This window comes from Hyla sarda, chromosome 3 (genome assembly GCF_029499605.1).
Source record: "Hyla sarda isolate aHylSar1 chromosome 3, aHylSar1.hap1, whole genome shotgun sequence".
Taxonomy (NCBI): Eukaryota; Metazoa; Chordata; class Amphibia; order Anura; family Hylidae; genus Hyla; species Hyla sarda.
In genome coordinates, this window is record NC_079191.1 from 96,128,800 (window position 1) to 96,149,757 (window position 20,958).

Consider the following 20,958-nt stretch of genomic DNA (forward strand, 5'->3'; position numbering starts at 1 on the left):
TTGGGATAGACCACCTGTCTGTCTTAACTGGTCTACAGAGTACTTCTGCTTCCAATGGGTTTGGTCCAGGTCCTTTACAGTTTTAGTTTTGGGCCATTCTCCAGCACCCTCTAGTTTCACATCCTTACAATTTGCATAAGTGTTTATTTTTCCCCATCAGCTGTCTATATCTCATATGGTTGCTTTGTGATTTTGACAAGTTATTGTTTGCTTTCAGCGGATGAAGAAGCTCCTGACTATGGTTCTGGAGTTCGGCAATCTGGAACAGCCAAAATCTCCTTCGATGATCAACATTTTCAAAAGGTGAGACATTTTTCCTCTTACACAATCATTTCGGTTTCAGTTAAAGCTTATAGTAATACATTTTCATACTAGTTGTTTTTTAGATGAGGCTGAATATTTAACAGGGCAGAAAAAATATTAAAAGATTACATAATGGGGGTATACATTTTGCAGTTACTGGGGGCAGGCAGCATTTTATGTCATATTCTTATTCAATCCATTTCTCGCAGTTCCAGGCAGAGTCCTGTGCAGGAATGACCCGCTCAGGCACATCTCAAGAGGAGTTGCGAATAGTTGAAGGGGGACAAGGCCAAAACCCAGATTCTGGGCCAAGTGCAGATGAGGTCAACAACAATACTTGTGCAGGTAAGTAGGACCTGGCACTCAATGTTAGGCCTTTTAATATAAGTTGTTATTTAGGTTTTGTGTTGGAAAGCTCATATAAATATAAAGTATTTTAGGGATCCCTGCTTAACCTCCATATATATCACCAATTTTCATTTACTGCACATTCTGCAACTCATGCCATATTAAACACCTAAAATTTAGTGCCCACACTACTAAACCAAGCACTGTATAACCTGAAACATAGCAAAGCCTATTCATTCAATAGCAAGTATTGACTTTGGTAAGACAGGAAGATTCCTGAATATTGGTTCAGGGCAAATAATGACTAGAAGTAGTTTTGATGTAATCAAATAGGAAACGTGACATGTTGTGCCTAATAAAGCTTCAGTTTTGCTTACGCAAACATAATCATATCCTGTTTTATGTTTTCTAGCTTCTCAGCAGGCTGCTCTCCTTGACAGTCCTATAAAGGCTTCCCTAGATTTCACCGAAGGAGGTGGTCACCCACTAAAATTGGGCACCATGTTTACATTCAGAGTGACCGTCCTGCAAGCATCTAGCATCCCTCCGGAATATGCGGACATATTTTGCCAGTTCAAGTTAGTGTTTTTGAGGAGTCTTAAAGCCTTTATAACAAGTCTGTGATCCTGATTTTTTATTGGAAAAGTCTAATTAAAGAATATGTTTAACCACTGAAATTATTCAAGTATATAGATGTCGTCAATAAATGATGCCGTTTATTTTGAAACATACATGAGGTAACAAATCTTATGTCTTACATTTTTTAGCTTTATCCACCGCCATGATGAAGCATTTTCTACTGAACCCTTAAAAAACACTGGTCGTGGACCACCCCTTGGTTTCTACCATGTTCAAAATGTAAGTCAAAGTATGATATAGATGGTGTGCTACAAACGTCATTAAAGGCTATGAACACTTTTGAAAAGCATTTCTTTTATTCTTTGCTTCGTACCCATCGTGATGCATTAAACGCTTCTCCTAATGGTCATTATTAAAAATGTTGCTTACTTCTGCTTCTACAGCCTCTGCAGCTTATACTTACTTTATTTTAACTTTATATATGTATACAGCCCTTTATTATTTCCCCCTGTGAACTACCCTTTGTGTGCTCTTCTCTCTATCTCTATCCTGTGTAAGCTGTCTTCCAAAGATCCTCTACCCTCTGTTCCTCTGATGTGTAACTCTTTCCATCCCCCCACTTAAAAAAATGAGAGAGGCCTGTAATTTTCATCATCGGTATACCTCAACTATGAGAGACATAATAAGAAAAAAATCCATAAAATCACATTGTCTGATTTTTAAAGAATTTATTTGCAAATTATCATGTAAAATAAGTATTTGGTCAATAACAAAAGTACATCTTAATACTTTGTTATATACCCTTTGTTGGCAATGACGGAGGTCAAACAGTTTTTTTAAGTCTTCACAAGGTTTTCACACACTGTTGCTGGTATTTTGGCCCATTCCTCCATGCATATCTCCTCTAGAGCAGTGATGTTTTCGGGCTGTCGCTGGGCAATACGGACTTTCAACTCCCTCCAAAGGTTTTCTATGGGGTTGAGATCTGGAGACTGACTAGGCCACTCCAGGACCTTGAAATGCTTCTTACGAAGCCACTCCTTCGTTACTCGGGCGGTGTGTTTGGGATCATTGTCATGCTGAAAGACCATGCTGAAAGACATATTCAATGTCCTTGCTGATGGAAGGAAGTTGTTCAGCATGACAATGATCCCAAACACACCGCCCGAGTAACGAAGGAGTGGCTTCGTAAGAAGCATTTCAAGGTCCTGGAGGGCCTTTACACGGCTCAGTCGTCCTGGTCCCTTAGCAGAAAAACTGCCCCAACGCATGATGTTTCCACCCCCATGCTTCACATGCGTCCCTGGCAGCGTAGTGTGTTACTGATGGTAGCCTTTGTTACTTTAGTCCCAGCTCTCTGCAGGTCCTTTACTAGGTCCCCCCATGTGGGTATGGGATTTTCTTGTGATTATTTTGACACGACCGGGTGAGATCTTGCGTGGAGATCCAGATTAAAGGGGTACTCCGGGGGGAATTATTTTTTTTTTTTTTAAATCAACTGGTGCCAGAAAGTTAAACAGATTTGTAAATTACTTACAAAAATCTTAATTCTTCCAGTACTTATTAGCTGCTGAATACTACAGAGGAAATTCTTTTCTTTTTGGAACACAGAGCTCTCTGCTGAATCAAGAGCACAGTGTTCTCTGCTGACATCTCTGTCCATTTTCAGAAATGTCCAGAGTAGGAGAAAATCCCCATAGCAAACATATGCTGCTCTGGAAAGTTCCTAAAATGGACAGAGATTTTAGCAGAGAGCACTGTGCTCGTGATGCCAGCAAAGACCACTGTGTTCCAAAAAGAATTTCCTCTATAGTATTTAGCATCTAATGAGTACTGGAAGGATTAAGATTTTTTAATAGAAGTAATTTACAAATCTGTTTAACTTTCTGGCACTAGTTGATTTAAAAAAAAAAAAAAAAAAAAAAAGGTTTTTCACCAGAGTACCCCTTTAACCCCTTAACGACGCAGGACGTATATTTACGTCCTGCGCCGGCTCCCGCGATATGAAGCGGGATCGCGCCGCGATCCTGTATCATATCGCGTCGGTCCCGGCGCTCATCAACGGCCGGGACCCGCGGCTAATACCACACATCGACGATCGCGGCGTTGTGCGGTATTAACCCTTTAGAAGCGTCGGTCAAAGCTGACCGCCGCTCCTAAAGTGAAACTGAAAGTGACCCGGCTGCTCAGTCGGGCTGTTCGGGACCGCCGCGGTGAAATCGCGGCGTCCCGAACAGCTGATCGGACACCGGGAGGGCCCTTACCTGCCTCCTCGGTGTCCGATCGACGAATGACTGCTCCGTGCCTGAGATCCAGGCAGGAGCAGTCATGCGCTGATAACACTGATCACAGGCGTGTTAATACACGCCTGTGATCAGGATGAGAGATCAGTGTGTGCAGTGTTATAGGTCCCTATGGGACCTATAACACTGCAAAAAAAATGTAAAAAAAAAGTTAATAAAGGTCATTTAACCCCTTCCCTAATAAAAGTTTGAATCACCCCCCTTTTCCCATAAAAAAAATAAAAGTGTAAAAAAAAAAACATGTGGTATCGCCGCGTGCGTAAATGTCCGAACTATAAAAATATATCATTAATTAAACCGCACGGTCAATGGCGTACGCGCAAAAAAATTCCAAAGTCCAAAAAAGCGTATTTTGGTCACTTTTTATACCAAAATAAATAAAAAGTGATCAAAAAGTCCGATCAAAACAAAAATCATACCGATAAAAACTTCAGATCACGGTGCAAAAAATGAGTCCTCATACCGCCCTGTACGTGGAAAAATAAAAAAGTTATAGGGGTCAGAAGATGACATTTTTAAACGTATAAATTTTCCTGCATGTAGTTATGATTTTTTCCAGAAGTGCGACAAAATCAAACCTATATAAGTAGGGTATCATTTTAACCGTATGGACCTACAGAATAATGATAAGGTGTAATTTTTACCGAAATATGCACTGCGTAGAAACGGAAGCCCCCAAAAGTTACAAAATGGCGTTTTTTTTTTCGATTTTGTCGCACAATGATTTTTATCCCGTTTCGCCGTGCATTTTTGGGTAAAATGACTAATGTCACTGCAAAGTAGAATTGGCGACGCAAAAAATAAGCCATAATATGGATTTTTAGGTGGAAAATTGAAAGGGTTAAGATTTTTAAAAGGTAAGGAGGAAAAAACGAAAGTGCAAAAACGGAAAAACCCTGAGTCCTTAAGGGGTTAAGGGAGATTATCAGTAGTCTTGTATGTCTTCCATTTTCTAATAATTGCTCCCACAGTTGATTTCTTCACACCAAGCTGCTTGCCTATTGCAGATTCAGTCTTCCCAGCCTGGTGCAGGGCTACAATTTTGTTTCTGGTGTCCTTTGACAGCTCTTTTGTCTTGGCGATAGTGGAGTTTGGAGTGTGACTGTTTGAGGTTGTGGACAGGTGTCTTTTATACTGATAACAAGTTCAAACAGGTGTCATTAATACAGGTAACGAGTGGAGGACAGAGGAGACTCTTAACCCCTTAAGGACCAATACAAATAAACCTGTACGCCCCTGAAAGACCAGGCCTGTTTTTTCACATCGGGGATGTCTGTCTTTATTAGAGAATAACTCTGGTAACGTTTTGCCAATCACAATAATTCTGACATTGTTTTTTTGTCACAAGTTGTCCTTCATGTACATAGTAAAAGTAAGCCGATATCATTTGTAGTTTTTATTTAAAATGCAAAAAATCATGAAATTTTTACAAAAAAATAAGATTTTTTGCTATTTTAACACTAATAGGTTGCATATATTTATACATACTGATCAAATAGTTTATGAAACTTATACTTTCAGATGTCTACTTTATTTTGACATCATTTTTTAGTTTTTAATTAACATTTTAAATTCGTTAGAAGCCTAACAATTTAACTTGAAATTTTGAAAATTTGAAAAGTACATCTTTTTTTATGTGCTATGCAAGGTTTGCAGAAATTAAAAGGTAGTAGAACATAGGAACACCCCCCAAATGACCCCATTTTAAAAACTAGACCCCTCAAGGTATTCGCTAGGGGGTACAGTGAGTATTTTAACACCATAGTTTTTTGGCAGGAATTATTACAAAGTCAGTGTTAAAAATTCGAAATTTGCAATTTTTCACAAATGCATCATTTGGGGGGCATATTTTTTGTACATCACTTCTGATATTGAAAGAAATGCACCCTATATTTTATTTAGCTGCTTGTCCCATGTTTGGAAATACCCCCGCTTTGGCCATATATGGTTCCTTGGCCGCGTGGTAGGACTCAGAAGGAGAGGAGCGCCATTTGGCTTTCAGGGCAGAACAGTACCCCCACCCCCACAAGTGACCCCATTTATATACCGCACCCCTACAAGTTATTGGCTGGACCAGGGACCACTCTGCTTGGCTGGCTGGCAGTATAACGCGTCTGTCTGTGACAGTTAAGGCTCCTGATGGATATATCCGCCATGTTGTGGGAATAAGCACCCGCTCACGGCGAATATATCCATCACTGCTGCGGCTGGGTAGCTCAGTGTGTCCGCTCATGACTGCTGGCGGGAAATCCGCCGCTATGAGTGGATACACAAAGCTACCCAGCCGCAGCAGGGAGCTCATTACCGAGACTGCTGCATAATGTGTAGGATCACATGGTGGACATCCGCAGCATATTACATGCTGGGGATGTCCGCCAATGCGATCCTACACATTATGCATTTTTTAAAATTAGATTCATTTAATAAATGTATTTTTTATATATATATATATATTTTTTTTTTTTTTTTACACTTTTATTACATTTTTATTTATTTTTACACTTTTATTTTATTTATTTATTTTTACACTTTTTAATGCTTTGGAATACTTAGTATTCCAAAGCATTGCAGTTATATGCTGCCTGCCAGTTTTCACTAGCAGGCAGCATATTAGGACGTGCCTCTGGCACGTCCTTTCAGGCAATACCCAGGGCAGACCTGGGGGTCTTTGTAGAACCCCCGGCTGCCCAGGTATGCAGCAGCACCCCGCGATCACGCTGCGGGGTGCTGCAGGAGAGACAGAGGGAGCCCCCTCCCTCTGTCAGAACTCCTTACAGCGCGCGGTCACTTCTGACTGCGGCTGTAAGGGTTAAACTGCCGGGAGTGGAGTGAACTTCACTCCCGGCAGTGCGGCAGGCCCCGGCCAGCCGCGTATTACACGCAGCACCCCGCGATCGCGATGCGGGGTGCTGCAGGAGTGACAGAGGGAGCTCCCTCCCTCTGTCATAACACTTACAGCCCGCGGTCACTTCCGTCCGCGGCTGTAAGGGTTAAAACTGCCAGGTCAGAAGTGACCTGGCAGTGCAGCATGGTCCCGGCTGTGTGATACAGCCAAGTCCCTGCCGCGATCTCGTGGGTGCACTGGGCAGCACCCACGAGAAGAATGGACGAGTATAGACGTCCAGGTGCGGGAACGCCCGCCAACCTGGACGTCTATACTCGTCCTTGGTCGTTATCGGGTTAAAGAAGAAGTTACAGGTCTGTGAGAGCCAGTAATCTTGCTTGTTTGTAGGTGACCAAATGCTTATTTCCCACCATAATTTGCAAATAAATTCTTTAAAAATCAGACAATGTGAATTTATGGATTTTTTTCTCATTCTGTCTCTCATAGTTGAAGTATACCTATGATGAAAATTACAGGCCTCTCTCATCTTTTTAAGTGGGAGAACTTGCACAATTGGTGGCTGACTAAATACTTTTTTCTGCCTCACTGTATATGTCTAACACTGAGAGAGCAGAATGTCTGTCTGACAGACTTAGATCATCTTTCTCTGAGTAGCAGCTAAATGGTAATTTCTAATAGACTATTCAGAAAATTGCTTTATTTTTCATCTGGGAAAGAAAGCAACAATAAAAAAAAACAATGCATATGTGTCTATAGTCTTTACAAACATAAAGTGACAATGCTGGTTTGCCTCCTTGTTATAATAATATTATATACGTTTTTCAGTAAAGGCATATTACTATAACACACAGTCGTCTTTTTATTTTAGATTGCAGTGGAGGTTACACAGTCCTTTGTGGAATATGTGAAGACACAGCCAATTGTATTTGAGGTGTTTGGACATTACCAGCAACACCCATTCCCTCCATTGTGCAAGGATGTACTGAGGTAAGTTCTCTGAATCCCTGGGAGCTAATAAAGGTACACCAATGTACAGAGAAACCTCTGCAAGGGACCACCCCTTTAAAGGGATACACCACTGGAAAAAACATTTTTTTAAATCAACTGATGACAGAAAGTTAAACAGATTTGTAAATTATTTGTATAAAAAAATCTTAATCTTTCTAGTACTTATAAGCTTCTGTATGCTCCACAGGAAGATCTTTTCTTTATGACTTTCCTTTCTGCTTGACCACAGTGCTCTCTGCAGACACCTCTATCCAAGTCAGGAACTGTACAGAGTAGAATAGGTTTGCTATGGGGATTTGCTCCTACTCTGGACATTTCCTGACATGGACAGAGGTGTCAGCAGAGAGCACTGTGGTCAGACAGAAAGGAAAAAAAATGAACTTATAGTGGAGCATACAGAAGCTTATAAGTACTAGAAGGATTCATATTTTTTTAATAGAAGTAATTTACAAATCTGTTTAACTTTCTGGCACCAGTTGATTGAAAAGAAAAAAGTTTTCCAGCAGATTACCCCTTTAAGAAGACCACTCCCTTTACTACTTCAGATTTCATGTGATAGATTTTAAGCTCATCATATACACTCCACAACATTGAAATTGCGACACCATGAAGAAAAAGTCATATAATTATGGAAATCATAAGATCAATAGACATGTTAATTAGAGATGAGCGAACTTACAGTAAATTCGATTCGTCACGAACTTCTCAGCTCGGCGGTTGCTGACTTTTCCTGCATAAATTAATTCAGCTTTCCGGTGCTCCGATGGTCTGGAAAAGGTGGATACAGTCCTAGGAAAGAGTCTCCTAGGACTGTATCCACCTTTTCCAGCCCACGGGAGCACCGGAAAGCTGAACTAATTTATGCAGGAAAAGTCATCAACCGCCGAGCCGAAAGGTTCGTGATGAATCGAATTTACTGTAAGTTCGCTCATCTCTAATGTTAATAATATGAACATTATAAAAATAAAGGAAACAAAATCTTTAACCCCTAGACAACAAAGAAAAACAGCCCCAAAGCATGATGTTCCACCCCCATGCTTCACAGTAGGTATGGCGTTCTTTGGATGCAACTCAGCATTCTTTCTCCTCCAAACACGACGAGTTGAGTTTTTACCAAAAAGTTCTACTTTGGTTTCATCTGACCATATGACATTCTCCCAATCCTCTTCTGGATCATCCAAATGCTCTCTAGCAAACTTCAGACGTGCCCGGACATGTACTGGCTTAAGCAGGGGGACATGTCTTGCACTGCATGATTTGAGTCCCTGGTGGCTTAGTGTGTTACTTGATTGTAGCCTTTGTTACTTTGGTCCCAGCTCTCTGCAGGTCATTCACTAGGTCCCCCCGTGTGGTTCTGGAGTTTTTGCTCACCAATCTCGTGATCATTTTGACACCATGTGGTGAGATCTTGCTTGGAGTCCCAGATCGAGAGAGATTATCAGTGGTCTTGTATGTCTTCCATTTTCTAATAATTGCTCCCACAGCTGATTTCTTTAAACCAAGCTTCTTGCCTATTGCAGATTAAGTCTTCCCAGCCTGGTGCAGGTCTACAATTTTGTTTCTGGTGTCCTTCAACAGCTCTTTGGTCTTGGCCATAGTGGAGTTTGGAGTGTGACTGTTTGAGGTTATGGACAGGTGTCTTTTATACTGATAACAAGTTCAAACTGGTGCCATTAATACAGGTAACAAGTGGAGGACAAAGGAGACTTTTAAAGAAGTTACAGGTCGGTGAGAGCCAGAAATCTTGCTTGTTTGTAGGTGACCAAATACTTATTTTCCACAATAATTTGCAAATAAATTCTTTAAAAATCAGACAATGTGATTTTATGGATTTTTTTTTCTCATTGTGTCTCTCATAGTTGAGGTATACCTATGATAAAAAATTACAAGCCAGTGGGGGAACTTGCACAATTGGTGGCTGACTAAATACTATTTTGCTTCCCTATATTTATTGCATATACCGTATTTATCGGCGTATAACACGCACTTTTTAGGCTAAAATTTTTAGCCTAAAGTCTGTGTGCGTGTTATACGCCGATACACCCCCAGGAAAGGCAGGGGGAGAGAGGCCGTCGCTGCCCGCTTCTCTCCCCCTGCCTTCCCTGGGGTCTAGAGCGCTGCTGTCGGCCCTTTTCACCCCCTGGTTATCGGCGCCGCTGCCCGTTCTGTCCCCCTGACTATCGGTGCCGCCGCCGCCCGTCGCTGCCCCGTTGCCTCCCCCCATCCCCGGTGGCATAATTACCTGAGTCCGGTCCGCGCTGCTGCAGGCCTCCGTCGTGCGTCCCCGGCGTCATTGCTATGCGCTGAACGGCGCGGCGCATGACGTCAGAGCGCCGCGCCGTGCATAGCAACGACGCTGGGGACGCACGACGGAGGCCTGGAGCAGCGCGGACCGGACTCAGGTAATTATGCCACCGGGGATGGGGGGAGGCAACGGGGCAGCGGCGCTGGCAATGGGTGCCGCTGCCCCATCTCTCCCCCTGGCTGTCGGCGCCGCTTCTCTCTCCCTGGCTATCGGCGCCGGCACCGATAGTCAGGGGGACAGAACGGGCAGCGGCGCCGATAACCAGGGGGTGAAAAGGGCCGGCAGCAGCGCTCTAGACCCCAGGGAAGGCAGGGGGAGAGAAGCGGGCAGCGACGGCCTCTCTCCCCCTGCCTTTCCTGGGGGTATATCGGGGTATACACGCGCACACACACACCCTCATTTTATCATGGATATTTGGGTAAAAAACTTTTTTTACCCAAATATCCTTGGTAAAATGAGGGTGCGTGTTATAGGCCGGTGCGTGGTATACCCCGATAAATACGGTAATAGTCCTCAATAGATCAAAATGTCAATTATCAAAATGTCAATCATCCTCCTTTTCCCATTTTACAAAAAATCTGAAATAGTAATAAACATATTTGGTATCGCCACATGTGGAATTGCCTGAACAATTCAAATATAGGCCCAGATTTATCAGTCTGCCTAACATCCAATCACAGCTCAGCTTTCATTTTACGTAAGCTCTTTAGAGGGGTATTCCATCTTTATACATCTCATCCCCTATACAAAAGGATAAGGGATAAGATTTATGATTGCAGGGGTCCCGCCCCAGGACAGAAAATGGCCACTATGCATAATGTATGGTGGACTGTGATTTTGACACATGAAATCTGGTCTGAATAAGGGGGTGGTCTTCTCAGAAAGGTTTCACTGTATAGTTATCTTTATAGTTTTCTTTTAGAATTGGTATGTTTTACTCTTAAACAAATGTATTTTTACTTTACACAGCCCCCTACGTTCCTGCAGACGTCTTGTTCCTAAAGTCATGCCACTGTCCAAACCAGGTAACAAGATGTTCCCAAGATTTGATAATAAAGTAAATAGAGCTATACATCCTCAAAACATACTATATAAGATCGTAAAGTGTATTTTACCATTTTATGACCATAGCTTTATTAGTTATTTTATTTATAAGTATAAGACTATATATGTAATACAGTTTTATTCATATATTAGGCTCCTCTTACAATAGCATCCTGAGTTTTATAATAAGGCTATAGCAGCTTTGACTTCCATTTCCCAAATGATCCCAATGGACATTAACCTTTAATGGTATGGGGTCTGTTTGGATTTATGCACACTGCGCTATAAATACCATAAAAAATACCAGCTTGACAAAAAACAATCAGAACCCTGTATTACTAGTATCAACAGAGCCTACTACAAAAAGTAAATCAATCTGTATATTTTTCCATCCATTGCTTACACTGACTAGCCATAATAACACTGATGAGAGGTGACATGAATAAAATTGAGTATCTCATGAGAATGACACTTGTTAAGGGGTGGGATATATTACACAGAAAATGAACAATGAGTTCTTAAGGTTGATGAGCTGGAGTGTAGGAATGATCAGAGTGATTTTGACGAGGGTCAAATTGTGATGGCTAAATGACTAGGTCAGAGCACCTTCAAAACTACAGGCCTTATGGAGTGTTCCCAGGATGCTGTGGTTAGTACCTACCAAAAGTGCTTTAAGGAAGGAAGAGTAGGCGATTCACCCTTCTGCGAAGACTTATCTTTATTCCAAGAGGAGGTCACATGTACACACGGCTGGGAAGGGCAGGGAACGAGGCAGGGGGTGCGGGTAGGACAGCACGTTTTTGTGGCGGTCTGGCACCGCATGTAGCTTGAAGAAGTGCCAGAGTGGCACGAAACCGCGCTGTCCTAGCCTCACCCCCTGCCTCGTTCCCTGCCCTTCCCAGCCGTGTGTACATGTGACCTCCTCTTGGAATAAAGAGAAGTCTTCGCAGAATGGTGAGTCGCCGAGTCTTTTCTTCTTTTGCTCTACATTGACTTTAACTGTGTCTGTCTGGTTTCTTTAACTGGGTCTTATATGCTTCCAGCATTTTTTTGTACACTTAGGGGGAGATTTATCAAAACCTGTCCAGAGGAAAAGTTTCTCAGTTGCCCATAGCAACCAATCAGATTGCCTCTGTTATTTTTCACAGGTCTCTTTAAAAATGAAAGAAGCGATCTGATTGGTTGCCATGGGCAACTGCGCCACTCTTCCTCTGCACAAATTTCCTGAACAAAGCATCAATGCAGATGTGAACATAACCTTAGCAGTGTACCCATGCTGTGACGTGCTACATAAATAGCATATAGTGCTAACAACTACATTTGTAAGGATACGGTTCAGCAAGCAAGCATTTGTATAAACTAGGATATTTCATCCCACAACTATAAATGTATACCCTTTCAATAATTTTATAAAAATATTCAAACGGAATAAGGAATAAGATGTCTGATCGCGGGGGTCCCGCTGCTGGGGATCTCCGCAATCTCTCCTGCAGCCCCCCCCGAGTCATCACTGCATGGAGCTAAGTTTACTCTGTGTGTGATAACTCATGATACAGGGGCCGGAATATTGTGACGTCACGGCTCTGCCCCCTCGTGATGTCACGCTCTGCCCCTCAATGCAAGTCTATGGGAGGATACGTGGCGGCCGCCATGCCCCCACCCATGAACTTGCATTGAGGGGGAGGGGGGGGGGGGGGAGTGTGATGTCACTAGGGGGTGGAGCGTGACATCACTAGGGGGCAGAGCCGTGACATCACGTTTACTCCGGCCTCTGTATCGGAAGTCATAACGCACGGAGCAAACTTAGCTCCATGCAGTGATGACTCGGGGGGGCTGCAGGAGAGATTGCGGAGGTCCCCAGCAGCGGGATCCCCGCGATCAGACATGTTTTCCGCGATCAGACATGTTTGGATAGGGATAAGATGTCTTGGGCGGAGTACCCCTTTAAGTGTCAAGGAGGCTACTCAATTGCCACATCTGGCATTCCTCTATGCTCATCCCCACCTCCCAGCTTCTCATCTATTTATATATAGAGCCTTCACATCAGTCAAAGAAGGGCTTAGAAGTGAAGCTGAATAAGAAGGCTGTGGTACTTGAGCAGCTTTGCCCTGCCTACTTGACACTTGGCTGGAAAAAAAAAGGAGATTTTATAGGTTTAGGATCCACCATCAGCTGCAGGAAAGGTACAATCTGCTTTCATACCCTAACAGCTATCTAACCATATTTGCTCTTTGCAGCAAATACAGCTGATAGATTAATTGCAAAGATAAAAAATAATGTATTAGTTATTTACGTATTAACAAGCGTTAAAACCCAGACTTGGTAACAGTAAAAAAGGTAGCTGCTAATAATCAGCAATAATATCCCAGTCAGGGACGTGCACAGACATTTTGAAGGGCAGGGGCTCAAGTAAAAAAGAGGGCACTTCTCATAATTTAAAAAACGTCTGCCAGACTTAATGGGCAGATGTGCTGCGGTCCAGGGACACAGTGGACTCCCGCCGGGCCTCCTCGACATTCCTATCCCCCATAAAAGTTGGTGTTTTTGTAAAATCGAGTCAAGAACAGTTTCTATGAAGGTCTGCCATGTGTATATACACTTTGGCTGTGCTGTCAGTCTTATTTACAGAAAACATGTGACAGCTGCCCTATAATATACTGTATTATAGAGGAGATTTATACAAAACCTGTGCAGAGAAAGAGCGGTGCAGTCACCCATAGCAACCAATCAGATCGTTTTACAGAAGGATTTTCCTCTGCAAAGGTTTTAATAAATCTCCCCCTATATGCCCCGGTCTGAGCTGTATATGACAGAACGTGCACTGTACCCGGCCTCACCCAGCACCCATCACCAATCCCCCAGCACCCATCACCCATCCCTAATCCCCCCATCACCCAGCACCAATCACCCAGCACCAATCCCCAATCCCCCCATCCCCAATCCCCCAATACCAATCACCCATCACCAATCACCCATCACCCACCTTATGCAGGAATCTCCACACAGCTCTGGTTCTTCCACTGAAGAGATGGACACCACACTAATACCGGTATATACTTACATGCTACAATATACAAGTCGGCAAAAAAAAGAATTACAAATATACAAAGACGGCCGGGCATAGCACAGCATACAGGATGGAGGCAGGGAAGCTCCGCCTCCATTGCGCACAAGACTGACTTCGCATACTAGCAATGTGGGGCAATACCTAGAAAATGGAAAGACCAATTTTTGTATACTGCACTGTAACCTAGTGCATTGGGTTTAGTGCGAGTAAACAGCCTGTCAGTTTGCCTTTAAATATATACCGTACCCCCCTTTATGAACTATATACTGTGCCACCATTCATCTATTAATTCCCTATATACTGTGCCACCATTAATGAACTATATACTGTGCCACCATTAATGAACTATATACTGTGCCACCATTAATGAACTATATACTGTGCCACCATTAATGAACTATATACTGTGCCACCGTTCATCTATTAATTCCCTATATACTGTGCCACCATTAATGAACTATATACTGTGCCACCATTCATCTATTAATTCCCTATATACTGTGCCACCATTAATGAACTATATACTGTGCCACCATTAATGAACTATATACCGTGCCACTATTATCTAACTATACTGTGCCACCACTAAGAGTGCGTTCACACGTGCGTATTTTCTGCTACAGATCTGCTGCAGATTTGCTTTAGCAGATTTCTCTACCCATTGTCAATGGGAAGCAAAATCTGCAGCAGATCCGCAGCAGAAATAGGCACATGTGAACGCACCCTAAGGATCTATACACAGTGCCAGCATACATAAAAATATAATGTTCCAATATAATGAAATATATACTGTGCTTCCATAAATTCCCTATATACTGTGCTTATATTCCTCCAATAATTCCCTAATAATGTGCTTCATACAATAAATACAAGCACATAACATAAAGGCACATACATTACATAGGTCATATACACACATACAGTACATAGGTAATATACACACATACAGTACATAGGTAATATACACACATACAGTACATAGGTAATATACACACATACAGTACATAGGTCATATACACACATACAGTACATAGGTCATATACACACATACAGTACATAGGTCATATACACACATACAGTACATAGGTCATATACACACATACACAGAGACACTGACACAAACATACAGGTACAAATATACATTTAGAAACATAAATACACAGACACACATACAACATGGAATATATACAAACAGATATAGCCAATAAGCACATCATACATACAGGTACACACATACAATTACTTACAGATATATACACACATACAAAGATTCACTTGCTCATATATATATATATATATATATATATATATACATACACACACACACACATACATAGATTCACTTGCTCATATATATATATATATACACACACACACACACACATAGATAGATTCACTTGCTCATATATATACACACATACATACACATATACACACACACATATATATACATACACACACACACATAGATTCACTTGCTCATATATATAGGCACATACATAGAGATAGATACACACACAAACACACATATATACACCTCACACTGACATACAGTCACTCACATATATACACAGTCACTTACACTAAGGCCCCAGCCATCCCTCTCTGCACAAGCACATACATAGAGATACACACACACATATACACACACACACACACACACACACATATATATATACACACACACATATATACACACACACACACACATATATACATACATACACACACACACACACACACACACACACACTGACAGTCACTCACTTATATTTTCAGTTACTTACAGTAAGTAAGGCACCATCCCCCTCTGCACAGACTGGAGTTTCTGCCCGGGACATGCAGTGGGCGGGGCTTCTCTCTGCCTCCGCTGCTCCTGTCTCCTCTGTGTGGAGAGAAGCAGAGAAATGGCAGATAATGACAGGGAGAGTGGCGCCCCTTGCTGCAGGGAGGGCACAGCACCCTCCATTAAACCACATACAAATCTCCCCAGCAACGGACCCTTTTTACTGCACCTATCACCCTTAGTCTGTAGCTCCTTTTGTGAGGGCACTAGAGGGGCAGGTGAGGAAAAGGGCAGGGGCTCCAGCCCCCCTTTACCCCTATGTGTGCACGTCCCTGATCCCAGTCATAACACATTCAATGCTGATAGAGGACCTAGCTGAATAATTGTGGCTTCTGATCCATTATGGTTATTGATGTTCTGCCTACAGCAGAAGGAATTACAGAGCATAATAGTCAATGCATGAACAAACAGAACTATAGAAAGATCTTTTTAACATGGGTAATCATTTCTAAAGACTCACCAGCAGTCCTTGAGCTTCAGATATATCTAAGACATCAGTATCAAGTTCTGACGCTTCACAGATCTATTTTTTTTTATTTTTCTCTCCTGTCAACTCCTGCAAAACAACAGGCACCAGACGGAAACCTGGTGCCAGAATGTTAAACAGATTTGTAAATTACTTCTATTAAAAAATCTTAATTCTTCCAGGACTTATCAGCTGCTTTATGCTCCACACGAAGTTCTTTTCTTTTTGAATTTCCTTTCTGTCTGACCACAGTGCTCTCTGCTGACACCTCTGTCCATTTTAGGAAATGTTAAGAGCAGGAGAGGTTTGCTATGGGGATTTGCTCCTACTCTGGACAGTTCCTAAAATGGACAGAGGTGTCGGCAGAGAGCATTGTGGTCAGACAGAAAGGAAATTCAAAAAGAAAATAACTTTCTGTGGAGCATACATCACCTGATAAGTACTGGAAGGATTAAGATCTTTAAATAGAATCTGTTTAACTTTCTGGCACTAATTGATTTTATTTTAAAAATTCCAGCGGAATACCCCTTTAATGGGATCCATCAAGACCTGTTGGTAACTGTTGTGCTATGGACCATCCAGCTCTGTTGTTTGTCTCTAAACAGACTCTGTAACAGACCTCCTGAAGAGAGCTCCAGCGCAGATGTGAACTTAGCCTAACAGAAAGGGTCCTGGAAAGGGGAACCCTCTTAGATAAACATGCCCCAAGAGAGTATTCAGCAATTGTTAAAGCACATATGACATTTGGTGAGGAAACATCAGTGCCTTAAAGGGGTACTCCATTGGAAACATCTTAGCCCCTATCCAGAGGATAGGGGATAAGATGTTAGATCGCCGGGGGTCCCACCCAGCTGGGCAGGCCCGAAACTCAGTCATTCGGTGCAGGGAGCGAACTCTGCTCTGTGCCTGATGACTGGCGATGCAAGCCGCCACGTCCCCCATTCACTTCTATGGAAGTAGGTGTGACTGCTATGTGCTTCTCATCACGCTCCCTCCCATGGACACGAATGGAGGGGGCATAGTGTGACGTCACGAATGCAGAAGCTGCAAGTTTCCATGTCCCAGATGCTGCTGCTGCCAGCCCGGAGCTCTTTTGGATAGGGAGATCCTTTGTATAGGGGATAAGATATATCCAACGGAGTACCCCTTTAAACATCTTTCATGTTGACTGCTGTCCTAAACACTTCTGAGTTGTCTTACTGGGACATTCCCTTTCCAAATGCCCTGTAACAGCCGTCATAGAGAGAATCCCCCTCCAGCATTAGCCAGATCAGACACAAAAAGTTGCCCTTGCAATGCTGGGCCTGGCCCATTGATATATCATAAGGTCTGTCAAGGAACACGTATGGCAAACTATATTATTTTGATGCAAAGTGCTCATTATTTTAGTATGCCTTCAGAATTACTTATTTGTTTTTTAATATCACATTGCCAGACTGTAATGTAAATATTAATTTCCCTATGTTTTTTTTTTTTTTCTAACCCACACGTCCTTTTTTTTTTTCTTCTTTACTTTCGCTATTTACTGATCTAATTAAAATCTACAATCTATTTCTATGGCTCCATTCAATGCTACCCTATTGGGTACTCTCCTTAGGCTTGCACACCCCATTTCTTCCTTCTTCACTGCACTCTACTTTCCATATGCTGAGTTCACTGGTCCCCATACTATCTGCAGAGGAGGAAAACCTAGACAGCTGTATTCTAAGCTCAGTTAAAGGGCCGGCACAACATGAGCCTTCAGTGCTAAGGATGACTGGTGCTGTGGTGAAGGCACAGAAACATGGTGCGTTCGGATCCTACTAAGGTCATTGACTCTGTGTGCTTTACACTCTGATCTCCCTGTAGCTTGTGCGGTGTGTCTTTCACCACTATACTATATAAGTTGTGACTGACAGTACACAGGTGCTTTCTCAGCTCTGGGTGCTGGTTTTCTCTCATCTGTGGATTTGCAGCTGTTTTCAGCCCTGCTCCTTTGACCTTCGGGTTAGCTTTCATCAGTCCCAATCCATACATTAGTAATTCTAACCAGCAGAAACATCAGGACCTGGCTAGCTGTGACTGCCCCCCTAAGGAAATATTGGGAAATTCTACAATTCTTTTTACCTTCTTTAAGAATCAACACTAAGGTTAAAAAACTGCCTATCATTTAACCCCTTAAGGACTCAGCCCATTTTGGCCTTAAGGACTCAGACAATTTAATTTTTACGTTTTCATTTTTTCCTCCTCGCCTTCTAAAAATCATAACTCTTTTATATTTTCATCCACAGACTAGTATGAGGGCTTGTTTTTTGCGCGACCAGTTGTCCTTTGTAATGACATCACTCATTATATCATAAAATATATGGCGCAACCAAAAAACACTATTTTTGTGGGGAAATTAAAACGAAAAACGCAATTTTGCTAATTTTGGAAGGTTTTGTTTTCACGCCGTACAATTTATGGTAAAAATGACATGTGTTCTTTATTCTTAGGGTCAATACGATTAAAATGATACCCATTATTATATACTTTTATATTATTGTTGCGCTTAAAAAAAATCACAAACTTTTTAACCAAATTAGTATGTTTATAATCCCTTTATTTTGATGACCTCTAACTTTTTTATTTTTCCGTATAAGTGGTGGTATGGGGGCTCATTTTTTGCACCATGATCTGTACTTTTTTTTGATACCACATTTGCATATAAAAAACTTTTAATACACTTTTTATAATTTTTTTTAATAAAATGTATTAAAAAAGTAGGAATTTTGGACTTTTTTTATTTTTTTTCGTTCACGCCGTTCACTGTACGGGATCATTAACATTTTATTTTTATAGTTCGGACATTTACGCACGCGGCGATACCAAATATGTCTATAAAAAAAGTTTTTTACACTTTTTGGGGGTAAAATAGGAAAAAACGGACGTTTTACTTTTTTATTGGGGGAGGGGATTTTTCACTTTTTTTTTACTTTTACTTTTACATTTTTTTACATTTTTTTTACACTTGAATAGTCCCCATAGGGGACTATTCATAGCAATACCATGATTGCTAATACTGATCTGTTCTATGTATAGGACATAGAACAGATCAGTATTATCGGTCATCTCCTGCTCTGGTCTGCTCGATCACAGACCAGAGCATGAGACGCCAGGAGCCGGACGGAGGAAGGAGAGGGGACCTCCGTGCGGCGTTATGAATGATCGGATCCCCGCAGCAGCGCTGCGGGCGATCCGATCGTTCATTTAAATCGCGAACTCCCGCAGATGCCGGGATCTGTATTGATCCCGGCACCTGAGGGGTTAATGGCGGACGCCCGCGAGATCGCGGGCGTCGGCCATTGCCGGCGGGTCCCTGGCTGCGATCAGCAGCCGGGATCAGCCGCGCATGACACGGGCATCGCTCCGATGCCCGCGGTTATGCTTAGGACGTAAATGTACGTCCTGGTGCGTTAAGTACCACCTCACCAGGACGTACATTTACGTCCTGCGTCCTTAAGGGGTTAAAATAATAAGCAACACATTAGATTAATATACTGTATATGTTATGAAATATGTGACTTTTGTCATGTCGTGACACTTACAGTCATGTCTTTTCCGCTCAAAATTCACCTCTAATGTGACTGAGCTATAAAGCGGCCCATGCACATCAGCTGTCCCACAGCTAAATCTCCTGATCCCCCCATACACTCTGTACAGGGGAGGGTAGAAATTGATTGGTCCACAGTAGAGATGAGCGAACTTACAGTAAATTCGATTCATCAGGAACTGCTCGGCTCAGCAGTTGATGACTTATCCTGCGTAAATCATTTCAGCTTTCAGGAAAGAGTCTCCTAGGACTGTATCCACCTTTTCCAGCCCACCGGAGCACCTGAAAGCTGAACTAATTTATGCAGGAAAAGTCATCAACTGCCGAGCCGAGAAGTTCGTGACGAATCGAATTTATTGTAAGTTCGCTCATCTCTAGTCCACAGCCATGTCTCCCATCAAGTCAGGGAGAAGGAACAAGGAAGACAAGTAGATTTACATACCTTGGGAAACATTTGGTCTTCATTATCTTTAGGTGTTATAGTTATTTCCTCATTGGTCAAGTGAACATTGATCTACAGTAAATCAGAGCTCCCCAACCAGGTTGTGAGGGCAGTTACAGCTGGAGAGCCAGGTTGGAGAACACTGGTATAAAGGGGTACTCCACTGGCCAGCGTTCGGAAGTAAATGTTTTAAATGCTGTTTTCACACTGCCAGGGTCGGCCTTACCCCTCATGACATCCCGTCACGCCCCCTCCCCTAGACATGCATTGAGGGGGCATGGCCATGAGGGGCAAGGCCGACCCCGGCAGCGTGAAAACAGCATTCAAAACATTTACTTCCGAACGCTGGCCAGTGGAGTACCCCTTTAAGATATGGATAGTTGTGCAATAATGTACAATGAACTATTACATTAAAGGGGTACTCCCGTGGAAAACTCATTTTTTTTTTTTTAAATCAACTGGTGCCAGAAAGTTAAACAGATTTGTAAATCACCTCTATTAAAAATTTTTTATCCTTCCAATAGTTATTAGCTTCTAAAGTTTTCTGTCTAACTGCTCAATGATGATATCACGTCCTGGGAGTTGTGATGGGAGAATATCCCCATAGGAACTGCACAGCTCCCGGGACGTGAGTCATCAGAAAGCAGTAAGACAGAAAACAGCAACTCAACTTCAGAAGCTAATAACTATTGGAAGGATTAAGATTTTTTTATAGAAGTAATTTACAAATCTGTTTAACTTTCCGGAGCCAGTTGATATATAAAAAAAAAGTTTTGGCCTGGAATACCCCTTTAAGGCTTTTCAGCAAAGCAAGATTTAAGCTAGTATTCA

The 20,958-nt window shown here is 42.2% G+C and overlaps 1 protein-coding gene across 4 annotated transcripts in view; it reads left to right on the forward strand.

Annotated features, from left to right (window-relative positions):
* KIF1A (kinesin family member 1A) overlaps nt 1-20,958 on the forward strand; it is a 331,661-nt gene that overhangs the window by 277,177 nt on the left and 33,526 nt on the right. For all 4 annotated transcript variants that reach the window (XM_056564691.1, XM_056564693.1, XM_056564694.1 and 1 more), the window contains 6 exons: nt 218-303; nt 513-648; nt 1,064-1,229; nt 1,419-1,509; nt 7,247-7,365; nt 10,661-10,716. In XM_056564691.1, coding sequence (XP_056420666.1) covers nt 218-303; nt 513-648; nt 1,064-1,229; nt 1,419-1,509; nt 7,247-7,365; nt 10,661-10,716 — 654 coding nt within the window. The remainder of the gene's footprint in view (nt 1-217; nt 304-512; nt 649-1,063; nt 1,230-1,418; nt 1,510-7,246; nt 7,366-10,660; nt 10,717-20,958) is intronic.